This window comes from Erinaceus europaeus, chromosome 14 (assembly GCF_950295315.1).
Source record: "Erinaceus europaeus chromosome 14, mEriEur2.1, whole genome shotgun sequence".
Taxonomy (NCBI): Eukaryota; Metazoa; Chordata; class Mammalia; order Eulipotyphla; family Erinaceidae; genus Erinaceus; species Erinaceus europaeus.
In genome coordinates, this window is record NC_080175.1 from 56,144,693 (window position 1) to 56,170,499 (window position 25,807).

Sequence of the window (25,807 nt, forward strand, 5' to 3'; positions counted from 1 at the left end):
CACCCCGCCAGAAAGCCGACAACAATTCACCCCCCTTCTAGGTCCTCCCCTACCATCATGATCCAGGATCTGAACCCTCCCCGACACACACATTCCAGAATCCTTTACTTTGGTACCATACATCAAACCCAGTCCAAGTTCTGCTTTGTGTTTTCTTACTTTTCAACTTATTTTCTAAAATTTATCATTGGTGATTTAATGATGATCAACAAGACTGTGGAATAAGATTGGTACAATTCATATAATTTCCACCACCAGCATGCCATATCCCATCCCCTTCACTGGAATGTTCCCTATTCTTTATCCCTCTGGGAGTGTAGCCCAAAGGTCTCTAAGGGGCACAGAAGGTGGGAGTTCTGGCTTTTGTAATTGCTTCTCCGCCGGACATGGGCATTGACAGGTGGATCCATACCCTCATCCTGTTTCTATCTTTCCCTAGCAGGGGTAGGGCTCTGGGGAAGTGGGGTTCTAGGACACATTGTTGAGGCTGTCTGCCCAAGGAAGTCAGACCAGAGTCGTGGTAGTAAAAAATGCTCTACTTTCTATTAAACTGTTTTACAGTGAATATTTTGCTCTACTATATGCAGGTCTAATCTGGACAGCTTTTGGTTCACGTACATAAAGCTTTGTTGGCATAAAGTCATGCTTGTTCCTTTAGTTAGAAGCCTAGTTGCTTTCAATAGCTAAGGCATGTTGACTAGTTTCAAACAAGGTTCTCGATGGACCGCAAGTACTAAGAGATTTACTATTGGTAGAGACAGTAAATAAGGATATAGGAGTATTTTTTCATTGTTTTCTTTATTTTTTTTTTTCCACTATGGTTATTTCTGGAATTCACTGCCTGAACAGCTACACTATTCGTAGTGGCCATCTTCCTTTCTTCTTTCTTCCCCTTTTCTTTCTTCCTTCCTTTTTTCTTTCTTTCTCTTCTTCTTCTCTCTGGATTTCCCTATTTTAAATAAAGTATTAGAGACAGAGGAAGAAGGAGAGAGGCAGAGAAAGAAAGACATCTGCAGTGCTGCTCCACCACTCATGAAGTCCCCTTCCCAGGTAGGGGCCAAAGGCTTGAGCCCAAGGAATTTGGGGTTCTCCTCTGCACAATTTATTAGATAATTTGATAGTGGTGTGACATTTGTGTGACCTACAGGAGGATCACACCAGCAGACATCAGAAGTTGGCACGAAAGAGATAAGAAATGAAGAGACTGTTCATGAGAGTTACCCAGGCAAAGGATAACATGCCTGAGCCAGGGTAGTGGGGGAGAAGAGAAAGAGTAAACATTTTCTTTTTACTAGTGATTTAATAATGATCAAAAAGATTGTGGGATAAGAGTGGTACAATTCCATACAATTCCCACCATCAGAGTTCTGACTCCCATCCCCTTCATTGGAAGCTTCCCTATTCTTTATCTCTCTGGGAGTATGGACCAAAGATCTTTATGGGGAACAGAAGGTGGGAGCTCTGGCTTCTCTGATGGACATGGGCATTGACAGTTTGATCCACACCCCTAGTCTGTTTCTGTCTTTCCTTAGTGGGGCAGGGCTCTGGGGAAGTGAGTTTCCGGGTCTCACTGGTAAGGCCATCTGCCCAAGGAAGTCAGGTTGACATCATGGTAGCATCTGCAACTTGGGTGGCTGAAAAGCTTTAAGATATAAAGCAGAACAAATTGTTTAGTAATCAGGAGCCTAAAGATAAGCATATATCAGGGAATATTTGGGGTCTTCATGTTGGAAGGAGTTAGGAAGTCAATTTTAAGTATATTCCAAAGGGCCCATGACTTTACTAATTTTTGCCTGACCCTGACAGCTAACATGCAGGTGAGCCGGAAGTATTGTCTGGGAGGATGGTGTCAGAGTTGAGAATGGGACTAGAAAAGTAGATCAGGACATAAAGAGCAAAATTAAAGTTGTTTTGGTAGCAGCCACAGGGAAAAAAGACAGCTCAAGTACAAACTTTCTGTGTGAGATAAGTTGGTGAATTGAGATATAGGACTTAGATGGTGGTTTTAGGTGTGTGTGTGCGTGGGGGGACAATTCAGTTTTGAAAATTTTAAATTGGAGGTAGGATGAGACATAAACCAAAGAGATGGACTAGGAGGCATGTCTAAGACATGAGTGGAGGGAGGGCAGGACAGAGACAAACACTTCAGAACAGAATCTGAAGAAAACTAAAGGTGAAGGGGCTTACACGAGAGAAGATATTTGTCAAAACGATGGAAAAAGAAGATGGTAAGTGAAAACTAACAATAGAAAGGACATTGGAGGGGTTGGGATAGGTGTTTCCACACTGTCTGTGGGAGACAGTCAAAAGGCAAGTCTTCATTAGGCCCTTGACAAACAAGGATGCCAGAAGATAAAGCATGGGAAAGGACCTCATGGCCTTTGATTGAACCCGCAACTTCCCCAGTTATGTCTGCAAACATCAGCAGAACATTCTGACCTGGCCTTGGTTTTGCTAGCTGCTGAATAAACCCAAACATATAGTAGGAGTTCATAAACACCAGGTGCTGCTTGAACTTAGGTAACCGCTTGCCTATTGTTTAACTGATGATGTGAAGCATATATACATGTATTATCCTAAATAAAGTTTGCTGTCCTGAGTCTTTGGATCATTCGACTTGTCCCCACGCAGGACACAGAGACTAGACTGTCAAGCACACACATTATCATGTGTGAAGGCTGGGGTTCCAGCCCCCACTCCACACCCACAGGGGGGACACTTCGTAAGTGGTGAAGTAGGTCTGCAGGATGCTCTTCCCTCTCTCAATTTCTGTCTGTCCTATATATATAAAAAGGTGGCTAAGCAGTAGTGTGCCTAGTTAGGCACACATTATAGTGTGCCAGTACCGAGGTTCAAGCCCCTGGTTCCCATCTGTAAGAGGAAAGCTTTGTGATTGTTGAAGCAGGGCTGCAGGCGTATCTCTTTTCTGTCTCTCTCTTCTCTGTCTCTCTTGTCTGTCTCTTTTCTATCCCTCCCTTTTCAATTTCTGTCTCTTTTCTACCTCTCCCTCCCCTCTCAATTTCTGTTTCTATCCAATAATAAATAAATAAATGATTTTTTAAAAAAGAAAGTACATCAAAAGTCAACATAACACAATTAAAGAATAGAAATTGGGGGGGGGGGCAGGCAGTAGTGCAGTAGGTTAAGTCCACATGGTACAAAGCACATGGACTGGCATAAGGATCCCGGTTCAAAAGCCCCACTCCCCACCCGCAGGGGCATCACTTCACAAGCGATGAAGCAGTTCTGCAGGTGTCTGTCTTCCCCTCCTCTCTCAATTTCTCTCTGTCCTATCCAATAACAACATAACAACAAGAAGGGCAACAAAAATGGAAAAAAAAAATGGCCAGGAGCAGTGGATTCATAGTGCAGGCACTGAATCCCAGGCATAAAAAAAATGAAATAGAAATTGCCTTGAAGGGACCAGGTGGTGGTGCACCTGACTGAGCACATGTTACAATGTCTAAGGACTGGGATTACCGCCCCTGGTCCCCACCTACAGAAGGAAAGTTTTGCAAGTTTTGGTGAAGCAGAGCTGCAAGTGTCTGTCTCTCTTATTCTCTATCTCCTCCTTCCTTCTCGATACCTGGCTGTCTCTACCATATAAAGGTGATTAAAAAATAATAAAAAGAATTTTTTTTCTTAATGGCTGTGTAAGCTGCCCTAGAGTGATAATAGAACTGAAGAGCTAAAATAATATTAAGAGTTCTAGGAAGACAAAGTTCTTCCATTATGAGAAAGAAGGGGGGGCTATTCAGCCTTAAAGGATCTTGTGTTAGTAACGCAGAAAGATGATATTCCTGTGTGCTTTGTCCTCTGAGACATCAAATCAGTATCACTCTTTTCTTTTATAAAGCCTGACACTGTGACTTGTATGTAGCTCTTGTGCTTATATCAATCACATTTTACAAGTACTAAGTGCCTACATTAGCACTAATGTACAGTAGGTATGTTTGTGTTCCATTCTGCTTCTCCTGAGTAAATCTCTGACTATGCCACTGGCACCAAGTCCTTTCCTTAAACGTTGTACCAAAAAGGACAAAGGACAGAAATGACAAATGTTGGGAAGACATGGGGGAAAAAAAGGATATTTCTGCATTGCTAGTGGGGGTGTAAAATGCTCAAACCATTGTGGAAAACAAACACTAGAAATGGACCTACCCTAAGACCCAGAAATTCCTCTCCTGGGGATTTACCCAAAGAAAACATAAACACCTATCAGAAGAGATCTATGTATACCTATGTTCATAGTGGCACACTCTGTAATAGGCAAAGCTTGGAAACAACCCAGATGTCCAATGCCAGATGAAGAGTTTAAAAAGTTGTTTTAAAAGCTTTATATCTCACTGCCTTTCAGACACCAAGTTGCAGACACTACCATGATGCAATCATGACCTCACTGGGCAGACAACCTCACCAACGTGCCCAGGAACCTCACCTCCCCAGAGTCCCTACCCCATTAGAGATAGAAACAGGCTGTAGGTATAGATTGACCTGCCAATGCCCATGCCCAGTGGAGAAGCAATTACAGAAGCCAGAACTCCCACCTTCTACATCCCACAAAGAATTTTGGTCCATACTTCCAGATGCCTAAAGAATAGGGAAGCTTCCAATGGAGGGAATGGGATACGAAACTTTGGTGGTGAGGACTACGTGGAATTTTACCTGTTATCTTACAGTCATGTTAGTTACTATTAAATCACTAGTAAAAAAATAAAACTGAAAATAAAAAAGTGTGATGTCTATATACTACAGAATACTACTCTGCTGTTAAAAATGATGAAGTTATTTCCTTTGCATCCTCTTGGAATAGAACCTGCGGACATCATGTCAAGTGAGATAAGCCAAAAAGAGAAGGATGAATAGCAAATGATCTCACTTATTAGGGGACTTAATAAAGTAGGGATGGGGAGGGAGAGCACAAAGTGAAACATGGATAGGACAAGATGTATTGCATCAAAGGACTTGGGTGGGGTGGGGGGAGAAAACATTGAGTTTTCTGGACTGTGAAGCATTAGCCCCTGCAATAAAATTTTTTATTAAGGGCAAAGATAAGGGCTGGTGAAATAGCTCACTTGGATAGTGCGCTGCTTTGGCACATGCACTACTGTTGGGCATTATGCCAGCTCCCCTGCATTGCTTGATGCTGTGGTCTATTTACATAATCATTGTTTTGCCTGAGACCTGCCCTGCCTGCAAGGTATTGGTTAATCCCACTGGTTAGAACCTTTGCAACAGCTGCTATGGAAGCTTTCTACCTTCCCAGAGTGCCTTGTTTTCTCCACCCCCTTTCCTACCCAATCCCGTTCCCTACTTGCCACTTCCATTTTTACCCTATAAAGTCCACTGCTGTTCCTGGTTTTGCCCTCTTTCTCTTACGTGTCCCGACCTGGAGAAGACCTGGAGAAGGGCTGGTGTGCATAGCGGGAGGCGGCCATTTTGTTAGCTCCACGTGGCATAAACCCGCTGTGTTCACACCTGACTCTGGGGTGTCTGCATCAATAAAGAATTGTATTATCACGCCACCACAAGTTCCTCGTCTCTCTCTCTGGCGAAGCTAGCCCAGCACACTGCTAGTCCAACCCTGGTCCCCACCACACTAAAGGATGTTTTGGTGCTATGGCCTCTTCATTCTCTCTGCCTTTGCTTCTATATAATAATAATAAAATTTAAAAAGCATAGATGAACTGATAAGCTAAGTGACATTTTTATTCCTTCTGCTCATATCACTAATAATGTAGATCAGTTTGGACTGACTAGTTCTTCAAATGTCAGTTAAAGTGACCTGATAATTCAATGAGTAATAGAGAAGTAAATGATTCTTCACTGTGGCTTAAGTAGGAAGGGCCGGCCTGTTTTTTCTTTGTTAGCATATATATAGTGTGTGATACTCATACATTGTCTGAATTTTTCTTTTCCTCTAGAAGTGATCAAAACAAAAATTCTTAGAGGCCAGGTGGTGGCACACCTGGTTAAGTGCAAGGACCCGATTAAAGACCCAGGTCCAAGACCCCACTCCTTACCTGCTGGAAGAATGCTTCACAAACAGCAAAGCAAGTCTGCAGGTGTTTCTCTTCTCCCTCTCTATACCCCCTCCTCTCTCAATTTCTCTATGTCCTATCCAATAAAATGAAATAATGGCTGCCAGGGGCAGTGGATTTGTTGTGCCAACACTGAGACACAGTGATAAACCTGGAGAAAAAGTTCTTAGCTTTCTTTATAAAAAGTGAAAAATAATCATATAGCATTCCTAGGAAACAGATGGGGGAGAAGAATTGAATAACTCATTAATATATACAGTCATCGTCTGTTTTCTCCTTTTATGAAAAAAGAACTAAAGAACATCACAAAATCAGAAACTAATTAGAAACCACACACCTTGAAAGGTCTTACCATTTGCTTTTTTTTATAGCTTTATTGACTATTACCAAGTTTCAATATATTTCAAATAATTAAATACTGCAACAGGAACATTAAAAATACAAACTAATTTACCAAAATAATTGTATTCTGATTATTATGTACAATATTATACATTTTACATTTCATAAAGGCTTTTTACACATTAATCTTTGACTTATGATTATTGAAAAAATCCAAATACATTTGAATAAAACACCCCTGTTCATTCATACATGGCCACCCAACTGGGATAATCAAAACCATACATGAGTGTGGTTATTAAAAATTAAAATCACATCCATACAAAAGTGAAAACTGAAATTATGAGGGGGGCTGGGAGGTGGAGCACCACATAGAGCACACATGTTGCCAGGCATAAGGACCCAGGTTCAAGACCCAGTTCCCACCTGCAGGGGGAGAGCTTCACCAGTGGTGAAGCAGGGCTACAGGCATCTCTCTGTTTCTCTCTTCATCTCCTCCTTCCCTCTGAATTTCTTTCTGTCTCTATCAATAAAATTAAAGGCCACCAAGAGCAGTGGATTTGTTCTGTAGGCACTGAACCTCAGTAATAACCCTGGTGGCAACAAGAAAATTAGTAATACAATAAGAAAGAACTCATGAATGTTTAGCACATGACCATGTGTATCTCACTGTAGCTTCAAATATGTCCCTACTTAATTGTATAGTTTGGTTTGCCTTCATATTCTTACTGGTCACCCAGATTGAGGCACAGAGTGAAGTGGGCAAACTATTTATTTCCATAGAAAGACACAAAAACAGGATACCCACCTGACTTCTGAAAAAAAAGGTTTCAGAGTGAGCACTCACATGACAAGTCTTCAAGAAAAGTCAAGACACTGCTATATTATGGTCTACCTTGTTCGAATACTGAAATACAGATGCCCAGAATAAAACTGAACAGAATAATACTGACTTTTGATGCTACCTAATTTTAATAATCTTCCTTTTAAACAAGAACTGTTGTGATTTTTAAGTGAAATCAAACATTTCCAAATGATTTCGTGTGTCTAAAAAATTGTCTTTACATATTAAGAAAAACCCTTTCAGATCATATTTTATTCTACATGTGAATCCTAGGACAGGGGACACACAGACAGGTGAATCTTCTATCAGAATTATGTACGAACACACCTGAAGGGCAGCGATGACTATGCCAGTCATTCTCCTTACAGTTTTGCACAGAATTCCCTATTTTAAAATCCTGTCTGTGTGTGTGTGTGCGCATGCACACACGCTTATCAAAGGCAAACAACCGAACACATGAAAACATGATCAAAAAAAGGTTAGGAAAGTTGAGACATCCACAGAATCTGTGTCCTTTCCAACAGCGCATCATCTATTAAAAAAAAAAAAAAAAGAGATTCTGAGCCTCATGTCTGCTGTCAGGTTTTTTTTCTTGTTCCCATTTAGCTCAAATATAAAAGAAGCTCTAACCTAGGTTATCAAAATATCTTCATATAAATGTATGAGCATTTCTAATACAAAAGTTAAAAAAAAAAAAGGAAAGGTTTAAGTTCTTCATTTTTGTAATTAAATATCCTAGAGTTCAGTGGGCAGGCAGATCTGCTTTTGAGCAGGGGCAGGGGTAGATTTCGTTGGCCCAGCACCTGGGAGAAGCTGGGCACAGCTACATTTCAGCCCTGCGCTGTGATTTCTCAGCTGGTGCGGCCCCGTCTTCTTCCTCTTCTTCCTCCTCGTAGTTTGTGTCTTGGCTTTTGGGGCGGTTGGCATCACGAGCTTCTTGCTCTTCTCCATCACGGTTCTTACCATCAGCCTTAAAGAGAAAAGGGGGGCGGGGGGGGAAACAATCAATGAGAGACAGGACATAGAAGCAGTGATAACATACCAACTCTTCAGTGACCAGAGAGAGGATGTTAATAACAAGGCAGGTAAGTGAGATAGCTCACTGGGAGGGCTCCTGATACCAGGCCCCCAAAGCATGGGGGGGAGGGAGCTTTGGTGCTGTGGTATCTTTTCCCCGTGACCCCTTTCTCTCTGGGGAAGCAGTCAAGTTCCAGATACAAGAAAGAAACAAAACAGGGGGGTTGGGCATTGGTGCACTGGGTTAAGCGCACATAGTACAAAACACAAGGACCTGCACGTGGATCCTAGTTCGAACCCCAGCTCCCCACCTGCAGGGGGGAAGCTTCACAAGTGGTGAAGCAGGTCTGTAGGTATCTATCTTTCTCTCCACCTCTCTCTCTCTATCTCTTCTTCACTCTCAATTTCTCTATCAAAAAAAAAAAAGCTGCCAGGAGCAGTAGGTTCACAGTAGGTTCGTGACATCCCTGAAGGAAAAAAAAAAAAAAAAAAAGGTGAGAGTGGAGGTGAGAGTGGTAAAGCGAAGCACAAACAATGGTTTTAAGTCCCCATCCAATCTCTGTGGGGGGGTGGCAAGGGAGGCTACATGAGTAGTGGAGCAGTTATACAGGTATCATTCTATATATATGAAAAAAAAAAAAAGTGTTCCAAGAGCAGTGGAGCTGTGTATGTACAGAGGCCCAGCAATAATCCTGGTGGCAAAAAGAAAAATAAACAAATAAAAAGCAAAGAATAATGATGGCTATTTTGGCCCCTATCAGGCCACCCTATCACCTGAGGTCCTAAGCAGGAACTCCTTGGATTCCCCCCAAGATACCAAGGGCCTAGACTTCTAGTAAATCCCTCTTTCTACCATCACCGCTCACTTCCATCAGGAACACTGGCCCAGGACCTTGCCCTCACAGCAGAACAGCAATGGTAGAAACTGCCCCCCCCTCCCCCCCCACGGAGGCTGGGTCAGCCTATGCTGCCACTGGAGAAAGACTGCTCCTGAAATGGGTGCGGCCTAGAGTGTTTCCAGCTGTGACTATGAACTAAATGCAGGCTCAGACTGACAGGGACTTAGAGGTTATACAGACTCTTGTGCTAAAGAGAAATGTATATAGGCTCTGCTCTGGGATAGATCTTTGTTGTAAACAGTTAATTACATTTATATATTTTAAGTTTGTGAGCAAACTCTCTGCCCTAACCTTGCTCCCTAGTTCTGCTCTACTCTGACACCATACTTCTATAGTTCACCCCCCATGTTAGCTGTCAAGCTCAAGCAAAGATTTGTAAGATATAGGAACATTCCTAAAAAAGTCTTCCTAGCTTCTATCCACCCTAAAATAATCCCTATTCTCACCTGCTCTATTCCTACTTTATGTTTCCTGTTCATTAAACATTTTCTCCTATTTTCCATTTTACTGCATTTTAGCCACCAAGTTTCAGATTCTACTATAATTCCATCTTCACTTCTTGGGGCAAATGACCTCACCAATGTGTCCTAGAACCCCACCTCCCCAAACCCCTACCCCACTAGGAAAAGAAACAGGCTAGGAGTATGAATCCACTTGACAATGCCCATGTCTAGCAGAGAAGCAATTACAAAAGCCAGGCCTTCTAACTTTTGCACCCCAGGAAGAATTTTGTGCCATATTCCCAGAGGAGTAAACTATAGGGGAAGTAAACCAGACGGCTCTGTACCCCCTTTCCACCAGGACCCGAAGCATTTTTGTCACCTGGAATCTTGTTCTTATACCACTAATGAAAGAGAAGCAAACCTGGAAAACACTAGAAAAAGACAGGCTCTAGTTCTCTCTCTTTTTTTTTTATAACTTTCTTTTTTTTAATATTTATTTTATTTATTTATTCCCTTTTGTTGCCCTTGTTGTTTTATTGTTGTAGTTATTATTGTTGTTGTCGTTGTTGGATAGGACAGAGAGAAATGGAGAGAGGAGGGGAAGACAGAGAGGAGGAGAGAAAGATAGACACCTGCAGACCTGCTTCACCGCCTGTGAAGCGACTCCCCTGCAGGTGGGGAGCCAGGGTTCGAACCGGGATCCTTAATCCGGTCCTTGTGCTTTGTGCCACCTGCGCTTAACCCGCTGCACTACAGCCCGACTCCCGCTCTGGTTCTCTTATTTGAGATAGAAGAGGAAAAAAGAAAAGACACTTGGAAGTAGTAGTATGTATAGGGATGAACTAGAAAGGAAGTGATGGCAGGATGATTGAAAAAAATTGGGGAAAATACACACTGATATAGACAGATAGTTATAGAATCAGCCCAAATTGGTGACCTTGGGAGAACGACTGCAGTTTCCAATGGAGAGAATGGGGATAGTGAACTCTGGTGGTGGGAACTGTATGGAATTATACCCCCATTATCTTATAATTTTGTAAATCAATAGTAAATCACTAATAAAGCAAGGTAACAAGTTAGGGTAAAAGATAGTCTATTCAAAAGTTCTGAGGTCTTTTTTTTTTTTTCCTCTTTAAGATAGAGACAGAGTGAGAGTGAAAGAGATCATAGTACAGCACTGAAGCTTCCTTCAGTGTGCTAGAGGCTGGGCTCAAAGCTGGGTCACACAACATGGCGAAGCAGAGCATTATTCAAGTGAGTTTTTTCACTGGCTCTGATCTGAGGACATTAATGGGGAAGGGAGAGGTATGGTAGAGAAGGACTGGGGACACAGTCACTCCGTAGGGGAAGGAGGCAATGTGGTGGTGGGTGAGGTGTGTTGAAATACACCTATTGTTCCTATGAGCCAAGAACAGTCTAGTAAAATAACATTTCCCCACTAAAAACTGAACAATCACATTAAGGATGTACAAAACAATAATAAGTTCAAAAGCATACAAAGTTGATCATCTTTGGAAGAAAGGAACGTAAAAAAAAAAAAGAAAAAAAGAAAATGTGTCTTTGGGCATTCCTAACTTTCACAATTTTCACCAATTTTCCTGTTTCTAGGTTGGCCTATTAGACTTGGTGGCACCCTGGCCGTATCCACTGCTATCTACCTATGCAAACATCTGTACATATCTCCTAGACACACACACACTGAAAAAAATCACCCTACACATACATTTTCAACATTTTCGCCATAGGTCTCTTCAGCATTGTGCTCCAACTCCCTTTTTTTATCTTCAGTCAAATCTTCCTGAACCTAAAACAAATCAGAGATAATATATTTTATGAAAATATGTTCCATGAATATATTTTTACTATTATATTTATCTGTATATTTTGTTTTACTGACAATGCTGTTTTCCAAGACAATGTATATGTTAAAAGTCAAGCACATCAACTCTCTTCAACTTGTGTGTGGCCACACCACACTCAACACCAAAGGAGGGTTTGTCCCTTCAACCCCAGTTCACTGGTTCATAAAATGCTCAATCAATATATGGGCCCTGGGTCAGATCGATGGGGTAAACAGTCAATGGTATTTATATACATTCCTCATGTTTGGGAGCAACTCTCTGCCTTAAATCCAGTTTTCTAGTTCTATTCTCAACTCTGACATCATCTTCCCAGATGTTATTTTTAGTCTACCTGCATATAAGGCTCAGGCAAAATTTACTAAGTCATAGTCTCCTTAGAACATACATGAAATAGACTTTCGAAGTTCTTCCTATCTAAAGACCCCTAATCTCATCTGCTCTATTCCTACTTTTGGGGTTCTGACAATTAAACAATTTGTTCTGCTTTGTATCTTAATGCTTTTCACTCAGCAAGTTGCAGATGCTACCATGACGTCAATCTAAATTCCCTGGACAGACAGACAACTTCACCAATGTGTCTTGGAATCTCTGCCCGATGTGTTGCTTTTTAAAGATGCCATTATCCACTGATACAAGAGAGAGGAGGCCTCCAGGCGGCAGAATCTTGAACACTTTTTGTTTGGATTTTGCTTTTGTTTGGTCACCAGGGTTACCACTAGGGCTCACTGTCTATATGATTCCACTACTCTTGGGAGGGATTTGTTTTCTTTTTTCAGACAGAGGGTGAGAGCTAGTGAGAGACAGAGACAGAGAGAGAGAGAGAAAGTGCATTCGAGTGAGAGAGCATGAGGACCAGCTACACAGTAGCACCTGTAAAGCTTTCCACCAGCATGAAAGTACTTCCATACTGTGGCTGAGTTTGAACCCAGGTCCTTATGTTATGCATGGTAATGTGTGTTCTACCAGGCTAGCTACCTGCTGGTCCCTTATCTGTTCTTTCCTGTGACTCCCTTGAGGGCCAGTGTCACTGAGGTGCAAGACATTTGTCTGAGTAGTGGCTGTGACCCAGGTTTTAACTTACTGAACAGTTTCCTGATCCAAAAGGAGGTTACACAAGGCCTCCACAACATCCCCAAGTAGAGTCACTTTTCTACCCTGCGAGGACTGCAGATCCATAACTTCGACCTTAGTCAAATGACATAAGAGTGATACCAGGGTGGGTGGATGGGTGGAGGCCTCAGAAATCTAACACACTGTCATGTCAGAAGCTGACAACTAAAGCAAACTGAAAGGACATGCAAAAAGATTTACTCCACATACTTTACAGTCAGCAGGGCTCCTGACACACACACACACACACACACACCTTTTCTGTTGTTGATAGTGTTTTTTTTTTTTTTTAATTCACTTCTCTAAGTTACCTTTGCCAGATAGAAACAGAGAAGAAAAGACATCACATCCCACAGCACCAAAACTTGCTCCAGTGGGATGGGGGCTGGGTTCAAACCTGGGTGAGTCATGTGCCTAACAGAGCACGGATCCAGCTGAGCTATGTGGCCAACCCCACTCTGTATTTACACTCTTTTTTTGTTTTGTTTTGTTTTGTTTTGTTAGTTTGTTTTGCCTCCAGGGCTCAGTGCTGGTACTATGAATCCACTGCTCTCTGTGGAATTTTTTTTTTTCTTGATAAGACAGAGATGGGGGGGGGGGTGGGGGGAGATGGGCAGGGAGAAAGATAGAAAGATAGACACCTACAGACTTGCTTCACTGCTTGTGAAGTGTCCCCATTGCAGGCGGGGAGCAGAGCTTTGAACCCGGGTCCTTGTGTGGATATTTCTACCTAGTAAGTACTATGTATGCTTAACCGGGTGTACCACCACCTGGCCCCTTACTCTGAATACTTTCAAGGGGAAAAGGACAAGTAGGTACTATAAAACTTTTAAAGTATGTATTCAGGATGTAAAGTGAATTCTGGTGTGGCAGGCACTGTGGTGATATCCAAGAGAAAGTTTCAGGGTTTCTTAAAGAACCCCTCACTGTGGAAAGCTTTGCTATTTTCTAGCATTTATGAGGGGAAGAGAGACCATACCCTAATAAAGATCACATCAACCAAAGACAAATGTCTAATGAGAACCAGAAAGGAATCTATTTTCCTACTTCTGATCTCTTCTAACTAAATGTCTCCACTGCTGTGGTTCATTCCCTCTTGAAAAACCACTATTTTTTTCCTCCTGCCTGTATCTCTGAAATATTTCTTTCCCCCCTGCCTTTCTCCTCTTTTTTTGCCACCAGTGTTATTGCTGGGGTTTGGTGCCTAAATTTTTTTCTTGCCTCTAAACTGAGAGGGGCTGAGCAGTGGCACACATGGTAGAGCACACACATTACAGTGTGCAAGGACCTGGGTTCAAGCCCCTGATTCCCACCTGCCGGATGGAAGCTTCACAACTGGTGGAGCAGTGCCGCAAGTGTCTCTCTTTCTCCCCCTCTCCTTTCAATGCCGTGAGTGTCTCTCTTTCTCTCCCTTTCTCAATGCCGTGAGTGTCTTTCTTTCTCCCCCTCCCCTCTCAATTTCTGTCTCTATAAATAAACAAAAATAATAGATAATAGAGAGTGAGAGATAGAACGAGATAGACAGGAAGGACACATGAAAAACTTCTCTATTCACTCCTCATAAAGGTTCTTCCTTTCAGGTAGGGGGGGACTTGAACCCAGGTTCTCAGACCAGGTAATGCCTGCAATTAACTGGGTAAGCCACTGTTCGGCCCCTTCTTGAACATTTCCAGAGCTGTCACTTGAAAAGCCACCATTATTTAAAGTTACTGTGCCGCTGCAAACTCTCTGACATGCCTAGTACATTCCTGCTTCCTACCTCCTCATCTCCCTCCTCTTGGTACTGTTCATCGACGTTGTCCTCCTGCTGGTCTGGGTTTCCTGCCATCTGTCGAGACAAAAGGGGAGATTCTGGTCCTGTACGCCTGAGATGGGATCTTATGACACCCTGAGACAGAGAAGCAGGCACCTGTGAAAGTGCCCTATTCCTGCACCAGTGAGCAGGACACACAGCACCCATGAGGGCTGCTCCTTGCCTCTTCTGTGTGTGGAAATATCACTTCACATCATGGCCTGAAGAGCAAAGGGGGCTGGATGGTGGTTCACTTAAGAGCACACACTGCGGGAGTCGGGTGGTGGCATAGTGGGTTTAGCGCACGTGGCGCAAAGCGCAAGGACCAGTGTAAGGATCCCGGTTCAAGCCCTCAGCTCCCCACCTGCAAGGGAGTCGCTTCACAAGGCAGTGAAGTAGGTCTGCAAGTGTCTGTCTTTCCCTCCTCTCTCTGTCCTATCCAACAACAATGATATCAATGACAATAATAATCATAACCACAACAACAAAAAAACAAGGGCAACAAGGGGGGGGGGGCCTCCAGGAGCAGTGGATTCGTGGTGCAGACACCAAGCCCCAGCAATAACCCTGGAGGGGGGAAAAAAAAAGGGCACACATTGCCCATGTACAAGGACCCAGGTTCAATTCCCTGGTCCCCACCTGCAGGGGAAAGCTTCACAAGCAGTGAATCAGTGCTGCAGGTGTTTCTCCCCCCCCCCAATTTCTCTCTGTCTTATTGAATTAAATAAAGTTATTTTTAAAGCACACACTACAATGCTTAAGGACTCAGTGCCAGCTGCTCACCACCAAATGCTCCTCCACCTCTGCCTGCTCTTGCTTGTGAGCCCCTGCTCTGCGCTCTTGGTTTTCATCGGCTAGATTTTCTTCCCTCGCTTGCTCGGCTTCCTCAAATTCATCTTCGCCTTGGTTATTCGGGTCATCTGCCGGGTTTAGATCTTCGACAGCTGCCCTCTGTAGAACGTGGAATCAGGTTGAATTTCGTTGGAAAGGCCACCCACTGGCGCAAGTGAAATCGCCCTGCGCGGAAGACCGTAGGGCTCTGTCCTTGCCAAGACTCACAAGTGCACATAGTCAAGAGCTGAGAACGCCCAGCTCTCTTTGTCAGAGGCTGGAGCATCAGAACACAGGACAACAGCACTTCTGCATGAGATTCCAGAACAGGCCTCACTGAGATTCCACTGGCAAAAGTGGCATAAGCATCACAAAACAAGGGAAAGAGTAAGGAGGGCCAAGTAGGAGAATAGGCCTTTCTTCAACAGGACGTTGATTTAATATATATATATATATATATATATATATATATATATATATATATATATATATATATACACACACACAAGTTTTTCTTGGTATGTAAGTGGGTGAAAAGGTACATCCATATGGTCCCAAGTAGTGTGACTGAGAAGGGCATAGGAAGAGAGCTAATTTAATAACAAATGATCACTTTCAAGTACAGAGAAAATTTCTTTCATTTTCTTTTTTTTTTTTTTCTTTACATAGATACAGAGAGGCAGAGAGAGTGAAGAGACCACCAAAGCTTCCTTCAATGTGTTGGGGGCTGGGCTCAAACCTGGGAGTACACATGAGCAAGCACTGAGTGCACTATCCAAGTGAACTATTTTTTAAATTTTTATTTATAAAATGGAAGTACTGACAAGACCATAGGATAAGAGGGGTACAATTCCATATAATTCCCACCACCAGAATTCCGTATCCAATCCCCTCCCTTCATAACTTTTCTATTATTTATCCCTCTGGGAGTATGGACCCAGGGTCATTATGGGGTGCAGAAGGTGGAAGGTCTGGCTTCTGTAATTGTTTCCCTGCTGAACATGGGCATTGGCAGGTCGATCCATACTCCCAGCCTGTCTCTCCCTTTCCCTAGTGGGGTAGGGATCTGGGGAGGTGAGGCTCCAGGACACACTGGTGGGGTCATCTGCCCAAATGAGCTATTTTGCCAGCACCAAAGAGAATTTCTTTTTTTTTTACATGAGTTTTTTTAATTTTTGTTTTATTATTATTGAACAGCAACAGAGAAATTGAGAGGAGAGGGGTAGGGAGAGAAACAGAGAGACACTTGCAGCCCTGCTTCGCCACTCATGAAGCTTTCCCTCTGCAGGTGGGGACCAGGGGTTTGAACCAAGGGTTTGGTCCTTGCACACTATAATATGTGTGTTTAACCACCATCTGGCCCTCAGAAAGAATTTCTTTGTTAATATACTACTGATACAAAGAGATCATGCACCAGCAAAAGCATGAAAGGGAAGGACTTCAGCTAATACAATCCTAACAGTACCATTTGAAAACTCTCCCTCTCCAGCCAAACCACCTCCCCATGAGCTTTCAGTTCCTGTGTAAAACAAATCCCCTTTACACTATCAACTTTGGAATTCTCTTAATGTTTCCACTTAAACTCCCAGAGCAGCTCTCAGAATGATCCAGGTCCTTAATCAAGGCTCAGATTTTCAAGCCAGAATTGGGCAGAAGCATCAATGCTCCTACAAGCTTCCTGACCTCCCAACGTCAACAACTGACAAGCCACCCAGGAAGACTGCATCTCCATCCAGTGTTCCTCAGACATGGAGGATTCTACTGCAATTCACTGCAAAGCACTGAGCATGTTCAAGAGCTCTGTGAAACCTCAGCTGATAAACTTCCCTGGCCATCGACTTCAAGTGCAAATGACTCTTGCCCGGGAAATATAGAGTAACAAATCATCACCTTCAATTACTCCTCCACAATCTCTTACCAGATGGATATCTATCTGTGCGTGATCAATAGCTTGTATGGAAGGTATAAGGAAATGTAATACTCTTCATAAAATAAAAACCCATGCTAGAAGCTTCACAAAAGTTCATAAAATGGGGACTTCTGGTGGTGTGGCTATAGAGTAGGGGCCCTTTTAGATCATGATCCTGATAAACTAGAGAAAAACTAGAAAGTCACCTGAAAACTCAACAAAACACAGCAAGGATCCCTCTGGAAACTCACTAAGCCACAGCCACCAACGAATATGCAAGTGGACCAAGATGGCAGACCAGAGAGAGCTAGTCCACTCCTCCTTCTGACAGCAACAGAAAAGGCACAATAATACATGGAAAAAAAAAACCCAAAAAACAGAGAATGAGACTTCTCACAGCAACAGACAAAAAGCTCAACACCTAGGTAGTTCAACAGTGGACTTTGCAGAATATATTCAGAGTTCTGAATGGGAAAGACCTCCATCTACAAATGTCCATTCAAGTTTGAAGGAATGATAAAAAGCATCCAGGCACTTAATAATGGCCTGTTTGGTCAATATCACACCACATGATCATCTAGGGCCCTAGTTAGGGAATCCTTGGATTCACATACACATATGATGGGCCTTGACCTTTAAAGGGTCTCTCCACTACCACTGGTTGCTTCCATAAGGAACAGCATTTTGTGGGCCCACTCAGGACCTTGGCTCTACCATAAAGCTATGACGGTAGGGATAGCCTGTCTCTGAAGGGAGGCTGGGGGTATTGTGCCCTGACACTTGAAAAAGTCTGGTCCTGAAATGAGTGCAGCCTGCAATGCTCCTCAGATGTGACCATGCACTATAAGCTCAGCTCAATAGGGACTTAAGAGGTTACACAGGCGCTGGTGCTAAATATAAATATGTATTTACATATGTACCCTGGAGCAGGTGGATGTAGATAAATTGCTAATTGTAGCCACAGAATTTTTTTATATAAGAATGGGAACTACTCCCTGCCCTAATCTAACTTTCTAGCCCCTTTCTCTACTCTGACACCCTTCTCTCAGACAATATTCTCATCCAACCTCAGGCTAGCTACCAAATTCAAGCATAACTACTACAGTTGTATGCCCCCACGAACACACCTAAAATGGTTCTCCTAGCTTTCTTCTACCCCAAAATCCCTAATCTCATCTGCTCTGATCCTACTTTTTAGTTCCTGTTCATTAACCATCTTGCCTCATCTTAGGCCATGCCACCTTTCAGATACCAAGTTACAGATGCTACCATGATTCCATCCAGACTTCTCTGGGCAGACGACCTCACCAATGTGTCCTGTACCCTCACATCTCCAGAGCTCTGGTCCACTAGGGAAAGATAGAAACAGGCTGGGGGTATGTATCAACCTGTCAATGCCCATGCTCAGGGGAGAAGCAGCTACAGAAGCCAGACTCCTACCTTCTGCTCCCCATAAACAACCTTGATTCTTACTGCCAGCGAGGGAGAAGATAAGATGTAGGATGAAGGATAAGTAGGATAAGTAGGATGAAGATAAGAGGTGTCTGCACTCGAGCTTCATCAGCACCAAGAGAAAGAGAAGGAAAAGAAGAGGGACATATGGAGGTAGTTATGATGTCATGAGTGGCTTAGAGGGGAAGAGAGGATTGAATCAGAAAAAGAAGAGGCAACTATGTATAAATGTGGACAGACAGTTGTAGAGAAGATGGTTGGCCCATGTCTACAACCTTAAGAGAATTGTGGTGGATTGCAGTGGGGAGAGTGAAGATTCAGAACTCTTGTGGTGGGAATGGTGTGGATTCAAACCCCTGTCGACATGTAATTCTGTAATATTAAAAAAAAAAAAAAAGCATCCAGGCCAACAGTAGTTAAAAGAAGGAAGCTCAACATTTCTCAGCATATCCTCTAGGATAGCAGAGGTGTCAATAGTTCATAAGCAGAACATATACTCACGTCTGCCTCGGATTCAGGGTCAGGTTTGTGGGCCTCTTGTTCCTGAGACTCATGTCCATTATCTGGATCTTCTTCTGCCTCATCTTGGTGCTGGTTGTCTCTCTCATAAGCTAGAAAATAAAAAGCAAATAAATAAAGTGAACCAGGCAGTATTCTTCCCTTCCAGAGACCATTTCACCCACCCTCTCCTCTAGTGAAGTTAACATCTCAGCTTTCCTGGAAGAAAAACAAACAAACAAATAAGAAAAAACAAACAAAGAAACAAAATACCCTCTGTCTTTTTCCTAGACCATGTGTTTAAAGCAGAGTGGATAAATGACATCAGTCTAACTCTCCTCCCTTTATGCAGACAGCAACAATTAACATGTTCCCAATAATGTCAAGTCTAATCAACTGAATATTATGAAGGTTATCAGTGAAATTTTGGCTAGGATCAGGGATACCAGCAAGATAGCAAAAGAAACTGTTGGTGCTTCAGACTGTGAATGAACGCCTCCAGTGGTGTAGATCCAAAACAAATCCAGGCCATTCTGAACCTCTGACACAGGGAGAAGGACTGCCACACGCACACTGCTAAACTCATAGACATTTACTTGCTTTTTGAAATAATAAATGCTTCAATAAATTTAGACAAAAGCAAACAAAGAGAGGAACCAATCACTTTTAAATTAAAATAGAAGAAGGACTAAGAATATAAAGCATAGGGGCAAAACATTGGCAGGTATGTTCCACGTCACTCATCATTAGATGCAAATTAAAGCCATGCTGGGCTTCCACCTCACACCTGTGAGAATGACCTTCATCAGCAAAACAGAATGATATCTGTTGGCAAGGATGTACAGAAAGAGGAACTCTACTACATTGCTGGCGGGAATGCAAACTGGTGTAGCCATTACAGAGAACAGTGTGAAGAAGCCTTAAACAAATACAACAGAAGTATTTTATGATCTAGCAATGCCACCCCTAGGCCTTTATCCAAAAGGCATAAAAACACTGCTTTGAAGGGACATATGTACACCCATGTTCACAGTTTCTTATTCACAATAGCCAAACTACAGGTGCAACATAAGCACTTGCCAACAGATGACTGGGTAAAGAACTTATGGGGGCATATACTTAATGGAGTATAACTCCATAATTACAAATAATAATAACAATAATAATAATAATAGACACAAGGGGTCTGGGCAGTGGTGCATATAAGGTTAACTATGGTGGATATCACTGTCCTTTTTCCATCAGGTTAAGCACACATAGTAGGAGGTATGAGGACCTAAGCAAGGATCCTAGTTTGATGAGGCCCCCCTCCCGACCTGCAGGGGGTCACTTCACAAGCAGTAAAGCAGGTTGGCAGGTGTCTAGCTTTTCTCCCACTATCTGTCTCCCCCTCCTCTCTCCATTTCTCTGTACTATCCAATAAAAATGGAAAAATGGCTGCCAAGAGCAGTGGATTCGTAGTGCAAGCACCGAGTCCCAGAGAAAATCCTGGGGGGAGGGGGGAGACACTACTGTGTCCTTTGAAACCAAATGGATGGAACTGGAGGTGATTATGCTTAATTAAGTAAGGAAAGAAGTGAAGGACAACTACCAGACAGACACTGGGAGAACTATGGTTCACTGGCCTTTTCCTATCTCATTGGTGTCTGTTGTGTTAGTTTTGTTCTGCTGCTAGTCATCTCATTTATAGGATGGGACAAAAAAATCAAATAATGGTTAGACAAGATCAGTCTAAGAAAGACTACTGTAGATATAGTGAGCTAGACACAACAATTATGGTAACCACAAAACATTATATGGAACAGAAATTCACAGTATGTACAAATGGAGCCATGAGAAAACTATTATAGACAGTTATTCATATGAAATGAAGGCAGAAGCAAATGGGAAGATGAATGACAAAAATATACAGCTTCAAAACAAAAACTGAAGTAAAAAAGAAAAAAAATCTATCCATGACCACCGTAAATATGACTGGATATCAAAGATAGAGTGACCACAGGGACTAAATAACAAGATGTCATCTATCCTCTGTCTCCATGTAACAAATATCCAAAGGAAAGACACAAAGGTTCAAAATGAAAGGCTTTTTCTAAATCTGGCCTAACACAAATTGTGCTGCTAGGAACATAGGTGTCACCTTCTTCACCTCATCTTGGATGGAGCTTGGAGTCATGTTAAGTAAGATAAGACAGAAAGAGAAGGATGAAGATGTGATGATCCCAATTATGGACAGAACTTAAGAAACAAGGACAGAAAAAGGAAATACGGGGAGTCGAACGATAGTGCAGAGGGTTAAGCGCACATGGCGCAAAGCGCAAGGACCTAAGGATCCTGGTTTGAGCCCCCGGCTCCCCACCTGTAGGGGAGTCACTTCACAAGTGGTGAAGCAGGTTTGCAGGTGTCTATCTTTCTCTCCCCTTCTATGTCTTCCCTTCTCTCTCTGTCCTATTTAAAAATGACAACATCAATAAAAATAACTAAAACAACGATAAAAAACAACAAAGGCAACAAAAGGGAAAATAAATAAATATAAAAAAATTAAAAAAAAAAAAGAAAAAGGAAATACAAAGTAAAATGTGGACTGGTTTGGTGTACTGCACCAAAGCAAAGGACTCTGGGGAGTGAAGACAGGGAAAGGGTTAGAAGGGGGAGCTTTCAAAATCCTGGTGCATGATGATGAAAAAGGACCTAAGTTTGGGGCAAGAGTGTTTTGCAGACACCTATTATGGAAAGATATTATACCCATATGTCAATAACTGTATTGTAAGCTAGTAACCTCAATATATATATAAACAGCTATTCTCAAATAAAATAGACTTCTAGGTAAAAAGAACAACAAAGGTCATAAGAGACAGAGATGAACATTAGATAATGGTCAAAGAATCAATTCAACAAGAAGATAAAACCAGCATCAATGTATATGTATGTTCTTAACACAGTTGCACGCAAATATTTGAAACACATACTAACTAATTTCAAGGGAGACACCAGTAGCAACATAGTAACAATAGCGGATTTTAATACACCTCTTACAAGGAAGGGACAGATCACCAGGGCAAAAAAAAAATTTTAAATAAATAAATAAATAGGGAAATAGGTGAGATAAACTTAACATACAAAAAATTCCATTGGAAAAGAATTATTATAGATTCTTCTCAAATGTCCATGGAGGATTTACCATTTGTTAGGACACAAAGACAGTCTTCACAAGTATGTGAATATAAAGTGTGTTTCTGACTGTAAGAAATCAGCTAAAAAATAAAAGGAAGAGAGATTTCCAAAATTCGGAAACTAAATAGTATGCTTCTTAATAGCATCTAAGTTATTGAAGAAATTAACGGAGAAAGCAAGAATTCTCTGGATAAAGAAGTTATGGGACTTATACTCAAAGGAGGACTACTCAGGAATTTAAAAAGACAATAGTGTATCCCTTGGGACAAAACAGAGCTGGAGGTGATTATGCTCAATGAGGTAAATATGGAAGTGAAAGTAACCAAACCATCTCTAAGACATTGTGCACTGCTGATGAGGACAGAGAAAAACAAGAGGACACCCAATTGCAAGGAAGACTAAAGCAGAAACAAACCAATGGGACTACATCAAATTGAAAACCTTCTGCACATCCAAAGAAACTATTAAACAAACAGAGAGACCCCTCACAGAATGGGAGAAGATCTTCACATGCCATACATCAGACAAGAAACTAATCACCAAAATATATAAAGAGCTCAGCAAACTTAGCACCAAAAAAGCAAATGACCCTATCCAAAAATGGGCAGAGGGTATGAACAAAACATTCACTACAGAGGAGATCCAAAAGGCTAACAAACATATGAAAAACTGCTCTAGGTCACTGATTGTCACAGAAATGCAAATTAAGACAACACTAAGATACCACCTCACTCCTGTAAGAATGGCATACATCAAAAAGGACAGCAGCAACAAATGCTGGAGAGGCTGTGGGGACAGAGGAACCCTTTTACATTGCTGGTGGGAATGTAAATTGGTACAGTCTCTGTGGAGAGCAGTCTGGAAAACTCTCAGAAGGCTAGACATGGGCCTTCCATATGATCCAGTAATTCCTCTCCTGGGGTTATACCCCAAGGACTCCATAACACCCAACCAAAAAGAGGTGTGTACTCCTATGTTCATAGCAGCACAATTCATAATAGCTAAAACCTGGAAGCAACCCAGGTGCCCAACAACAGATGAGTGGCTGAGAAAGCTGTGGTATATATACACAATGGAATACTATGCATCTATCAAGAACAATGAACCCACCTTCGCTGACCCATCTTGGACAGAGCTAGAAGGAATTATGTTAAGTGAGCTAAGTCAGAAAGATAAAGATGAGTATGGGATGAACCCACTCATCAACAGAAGTTGAGTAAGAAGATCTGAAAGGGAAACTAAAAGCAGGACCTGACCAAATTGTAAGTAGGGCACCAAAGTAAAAATCCTGTGGTGAGGAGTAGACATGCAGCTTCCTGGGACAGTGGGGGGGTGGGAGTGGGTGGGAGGGATGGGTCACAGTCTTTTGGTGGTGGGAATGGTGTTTATGTACACTCCTAGTAAAATGTAGTCATATAAATCACTAGCTAATTAATACGAGGGGGAAAATTAATTGTATGTCTCGAAGGTTTTCAAAACACAAACTGAATCTTTTCAATATATAGGCTGTGTAATTGATATGCAGACTCTCTCAAAAGCCTAGACAAAGTAGATTAGAAGCAACCAATAGCACGGCTATATACAAGATACTGGGTACTGTACAGCAAACCCTAACAAAAGGACTTTTCAAAGTTAACCCAATTACCAAATAATGTGATGATAACATTAACTATCCATTGTCTTTTTGAACCCTAAGACAGCAGGAACCTCACATCTCCACTATAGAGCCCCTACTTCCCCCAGTCCTGGAACCCTTGGATAGGGCCCACTTTCCCGTATGCCTCTCCCAATCCATATCAAATAATATTGCATCCGCCGATCACAACCTAACCAATGCAACGATTGCCACCTCAACATGCTTCACCTCAGACTGTGTCCAGAGACTTCACGTGTGCAATGACAACCCTTCAGCTTCATTACTCGGGTGAGACCTTTCCTTTTATAGTACACTCTAATTTCATCTCAAGTGGTTCACTTTCTAACAAAGTCCCAAAACCTAGATATACACCAGTTTCTGTGAGAGAGAGCTTATGTTCACATGTATCCATAAACTACTGCAAAATATATACCTGAAAGCAGAAGTACACTAGAGTTTGCAGTGAGTACCCCCCTAACACTTCCTCTCCACTATTCCAAGCTTTGGGTCCATGACTGCTCAACAATTTGTTTGGCTTTGTATGTTAACTCTCTTTTCAATCACCAGGTTCCAGATGCCATCAGGATGCTAGCCAGGCTTCCCTGGATTGAAGACCCCACCAATGTGTCCTGGAGCTCAGCTTCCCCAGAGACACACCCTACTAGGGAAAGAGAGAGGCAGACTGGGAGTATGGACCGACCAGTCAACGTCCATGTTCAACGGGGAAGCAATTACAGAAGCCAGACCTTCTACCTTCTGCAACCCTCAATGACCCTAGGTCCATGCTCCCAGAGGGATAGAGAATGGGAAAGCTATCAGGGGAGGGGGTGGGATATGGAGATTGGGTGGTGGGTATTGTGTAGAGTTGTACCCCTCCTACCCTATGGTTTTGTTAATTAATCCTTTCTTAAATAAAAAAAAAATTTTTTAAAGAAAAAAAAGAAAAACAAGAGGACAGTAAAAGACACATGGTATACACATCTCCTTGTACATTCTCAGACACCCACAACTCTGGGTTCATATTACATAGCACCAAGAGATTTTTATCAAAATACCCATCACCTAAGAAGTTCTACCTCCTCCTTCTTCTTCCTGGATGGCCTGGTCTTCTGCTCCCTGAACAATATCATTGTCCACTGGTTCGTAACGAGCTTCCTGCCTGCAAGAGACACCCACATTATCAATTCAGTGACACATTCTTTTATGCCCCCAGGATCATCACTGGAACATGTTGCCTGCCAACTCCACTATTCTCAGTGGCCATTTCTTTTTCTTTTCTTCTGTCTCTCTCTTTTTCTGATAGAGGGTGAAAGACATGGGAAGGGAAGAGAGAGAAAGAGATAAGGAAAGATACCTAAAGCCTTGTTCGACCTTTGTGAAGGTTCCCCCTGAAGGTAGGTTCATTGGCTTAGGTGCATGGTGTGCACTCTACCATGTGAGCTACCACCTGGCCTCTCAGTGACACATAGTAATGTCACATGGTTTTCCCTAAGTCCTTTGTCTTTAAAGAAAATAATGTGCATTTCAAAATATTTTTTTAAATTTATTTATCTATTTATTTATTACTACAGTTATCTCTGGGGCTTGGTGCCAGCACCATGAATCCACAGCTCCCAGCAACCGTTTTTTTCTTTTTTCTTTCTATTTTAGAGGATAGGACAGAGAAAATTTCAGAGGGGAGAAGGAGATAAAGGAAGGGAGAGAGGAAGAGACACCATCACTGCCCCCCATCAGCCCTCAGTTGGGGAGCTGGGGAGCTCTAACCCAGGTCCTTGTTCACTGTTAATACGTGCACTTAACCTAGTGTGCCACCACCTAGCCCCCTTCGAGACTTTTTTTCAAAAGTCATAAAATGTTTTCTAAAATAAAATTCATGTGACTAGGTAGGAGAGACTTTTAAAGAAACTTTTCACAACTTTTAAAAGACAAACTGCCTTTCAAATGTGTAGTTAACATA

General features: G+C 42.2%; 1 protein-coding gene across 8 annotated transcripts in view; it reads right to left on the reverse strand.

Annotated features, from left to right (window-relative positions):
• Positions 1–6,395: 6,395 nt before the first annotated feature.
• Positions 6,396–25,807, reverse strand: part of GOLIM4 (golgi integral membrane protein 4) — an 89,977-nt gene continuing 70,565 nt past the window's right edge. For 3 of the 8 annotated variants that reach the window (XM_060171919.1, XM_016188081.2, XM_007522953.3), the window contains 6 exons: positions 24,927–25,009; positions 19,044–19,153; positions 15,134–15,301; positions 14,318–14,386; positions 11,310–11,390; positions 6,396–8,197 (listed from right to left, as the gene is read on the reverse strand). In XM_060171919.1, the coding sequence (XP_060027902.1) occupies positions 8,051–8,197; positions 11,310–11,390; positions 14,318–14,386; positions 15,134–15,301; positions 19,044–19,153; positions 24,927–25,009 (658 nt within the window). In that variant the 3' untranslated portion in view covers positions 6,396–8,050. The remainder of the gene's footprint in view (positions 8,198–11,309; positions 11,391–14,317; positions 14,387–15,133; positions 15,302–19,043; positions 19,154–24,926; positions 25,010–25,807) is intronic. The other 5 variants (XM_060171917.1, XM_060171914.1, XM_060171915.1 and 2 more) reach the window with 5 other exon arrangements.